The sequence below is a fragment of the Galeopterus variegatus genome, unplaced genomic scaffold, assembly GCF_000696425.1.
Source record: "Galeopterus variegatus unplaced genomic scaffold, G_variegatus-3.0.2 Scaffold2233, whole genome shotgun sequence".
In the NCBI taxonomy this organism is placed as follows: Eukaryota; Metazoa; Chordata; class Mammalia; order Dermoptera; family Cynocephalidae; genus Galeopterus; species Galeopterus variegatus.
In genome coordinates, this window is record NW_007728344.1 from 77,255 (window position 1) to 80,236 (window position 2,982).

Consider the following 2,982-nt stretch of genomic DNA (forward strand, 5'->3'; position numbering starts at 1 on the left):
AAAAAAAAAATCTCAGTGATAAAGACATTTTATTTCTATTTACTTCTACTGGAAATTGAGAGAGACCAAGACAGAGAGAAGGAGAGAGGGAGGGAGGGAGGGAGGAAGAGGGAGAGAGAGGGAGAGAGGGAGGGAGGGGGAGAGAGAGAGAGAGAGAGAAATAAGAGAACCCCTCTGGTAAATGAGAGTGGAAACTCTGTATCCAGGTTTCACTTTCTATTAGCTAAATTTTGGTAAGCCACAGAGGAGAGAGTCAGTAGGTTACATCCAAGGCTCCACACTTGTAATTAATTTATTAGGAATTCACCATTAGTCACCTCAGAGCTTTCAGAAAAGTAGTATTGTCTGAGTGGATGTGGTTACATGTTACTTAATAATGCCCTCAAAGCCAAAAACATTTAATTTGGTAATAGTTACATTTAGTTCTTTGAATAGGAAGTAGTTATAGTGACAAGGTACAAAAAATAATAAGCATGCAGCCCTTTATTTAGTTTTGCAAAGTCTCTGCTTATAGTTCTGTATTTTACATGACTGTGTTATACAAATACATTTATTTACAAAAACACTCTATAGCTGTGCAAACTTGTTGCTTTTTAAAAATGTATGGATAGCCCCCTTTCTGCCCATCCCAATAAAGACCTTTAAAGCATGCATAAAAATTAACTTTGGTGTGCGAAAACTACTCTATGTGCTGTCACATACAGTATTTTTATGTCTATATTTATATATTTACAAAAGTTCATCAGTTTACAGAACCATACAGAAGTGCACATTTTAAAATCCACAATGCAATAGTGTGGGTTACCAGGTCTCAGAAAACAAAGGAAGGGTTAGATATTGCAAAGAAAACAACTAGAGAATTTCATATGTTTAAAAAACAAAAAAAAAAAAGAAAAGAAAAGAAAGAAGGAAGAAAAGGAAGGAAGGAAGGAAGAAAGAAAACTAGCTTGCTTGGGCTGGCAATTATTATACAGACTTTTCACGGCAGTGCAATAGGTTTGATAAATTGCCTTCTACGTACGCCTCCCGTTGGCTTGTGTAGAAGTTCATTGGCTTAGAGTCTAGCACACTACTTTCAAATGTACAACGCTATAGTATCAAAATGTTTTGGCAAAAAAGATCTTGAAAGGAACCATGAAGTTTTGACAAAAATAGAAATCTGTAATAAAGCTAAATAACACTAAAATAAAAGGAAATATTATAGTATCTGTTTTACAATTTGTATAGTCACACTTGTGTATTTCTCTGTTCACTTCTAGTCTCCGTAATGAAAAATATTTTTATACAAAACATACTAAAATTCTGGAATCGTACATGTTTTACATGCTTAATACAATTCTCCTGTCTCTCACACACCCTTCTCTGTCACCACTCTCTCTTTTCATAATACATGCTTACTTCATTTCATAGGTATTGGATATAAACAGTTAACACTACGCAGTTACAACAGCAACAAAGTAAAAAAACAAAACAAGCTTTACTGAAATCTATTAATCCAGTATTTAGCACATTCTTAGCATTAAACCTCAAAACAGTACAGCAATACGTTACATTCTCTTGTGAAAACAGTTGTGGCAGATTGTTAAAAATTTTTTTTAATGTAACTCCAATTTGTGCCTAATAGGATTTGGCCTTTAAGAGGTTTCCTTTGCTGTGGATGGGGTGGCTTTGCTGGAACTTCCATTCTGCGCCTTGTAGCTGGTGAGGCTGGGAGTGTGGATGGTCCTGATGCCCTTGGCACCTTGACTCAGGGGCGTGGGGGAGGCGGGGGAGGGAGGGGAAGAGGAAGGCGGGGCTGCTCGGCCGTTTTGAGTCTGCAGTGAGAATGAGAGATGGTGGCCTTTACCTGCGTGAGTGGGGCTCTGAAACTTTAAAGAGCCATTAGAGACAGAGGGGATGAGGGAGGCAGAGTGAGCAGATCGTCCTGTTTGGGGGCTGAGAGGGTTAGAAGTAATCGATGGTTTAGTAGCAGGTGGATTATTAGGGAGGTTAGAGCTGTCACCACTAGAGGAGGGCAGAGAACTGCTTTTCCCAGAGCTGGGAGAAAGAGCTGGAATCTTAGAAGCAGGTAAGGAGGGGGAAGTAGGCTTATAGTCCCCACCAGCTTTCTTAGCACTTCCATTAGCCTGCAAATAAAGACGGTGGGAGACAGTTTGTCAGAAAGCTGGTAACACGATCCATCCATAGGGCCTGGCAACACAGCCCTTCTGAGAATAATTAAATAAAAGAAAAAACAACAAAACAGTTCAAGGCCTGAGCTAAGTCTTGGTGTGCTGTACCGGACCTGGTAGAAACCCCCAAGTACCTAGCCAAGGATGTTCAGAATAGGAGGAAAGGAAGAACGCATCTGTGAGAAGTCACATCATTCCAACTACCGTGTCCCATGTGCCAGGCGGGCCATGCATCGGGATGATTACTGGGGTGGGGATGGGGCGTTGGTGCTGGAGGGTTAATGTGCTTCTAATGCAATGCAGTTAACAGAGATGTTAGTATTGGTGACTTTTAGGGCAGTTCAACAACAGGTTGGTTCAGCTCTGTTTCCCCAGGTGTTCTGATGCAGCACCACATTCACCAAAGAAAAGTCAACTGGTCTGGCACCATGTGTTAACTGTTAAAATTTGGAGTCACAAAGTAAAAGATGTTTTTATTGCAAGCATGCAGAAGCGTGGTGAAAAGTTTAACAAAGGTTTTTAGACTTTCTTCATGCCCCCAGATCCAGGATGTCTATGTAAACCATATCTTACAAAGAAAACACAATTTTTGGTATAAACTAAGTCAGTGACTTGCTTCTTAACCACAGTAGTGTCCATCCAAAATTGGATTTAAGGTAAAACTACCTGACGATATTGGCGGGGATCCTGCAGTTTGGACTGCTTGCCAGGTTTGTCCAGACTTCCGGGTCTATTCTTGGAGCTCATGGGGACTGGCATCCTGCTTGTCTGCGGGGTCCCACTGGAGCCCTGTGGGAAGGAGCGGGGGGTG

At 41.0% G+C, this 2,982-nt stretch overlaps 1 protein-coding gene across 2 annotated transcripts in view; it reads right to left on the reverse strand.

Moving 5' to 3' along the window:
- Window positions 1-278: 278 nt before the first annotated feature.
- KIAA1217 (KIAA1217 ortholog) overlaps window positions 279-2,982 on the reverse strand; it is a 152,122-nt gene continuing 149,418 nt past the window's right edge. Inside the window, exons 19-20 of one of the 2 annotated variants that reach the window (XM_008581007.1) lie at window positions 2,838-2,960; window positions 279-2,126 (exon numbers count right to left, since the gene is read on the reverse strand). In XM_008581007.1, the coding sequence (XP_008579229.1) occupies window positions 1,635-2,126; window positions 2,838-2,960 (615 nt within the window). In that variant the 3' untranslated portion in view covers window positions 279-1,634. Of the gene's footprint in view, window positions 2,127-2,617; window positions 2,961-2,982 lie in introns of those variants that run through there. The other variant, XM_008581008.1, reaches the window with a different exon arrangement.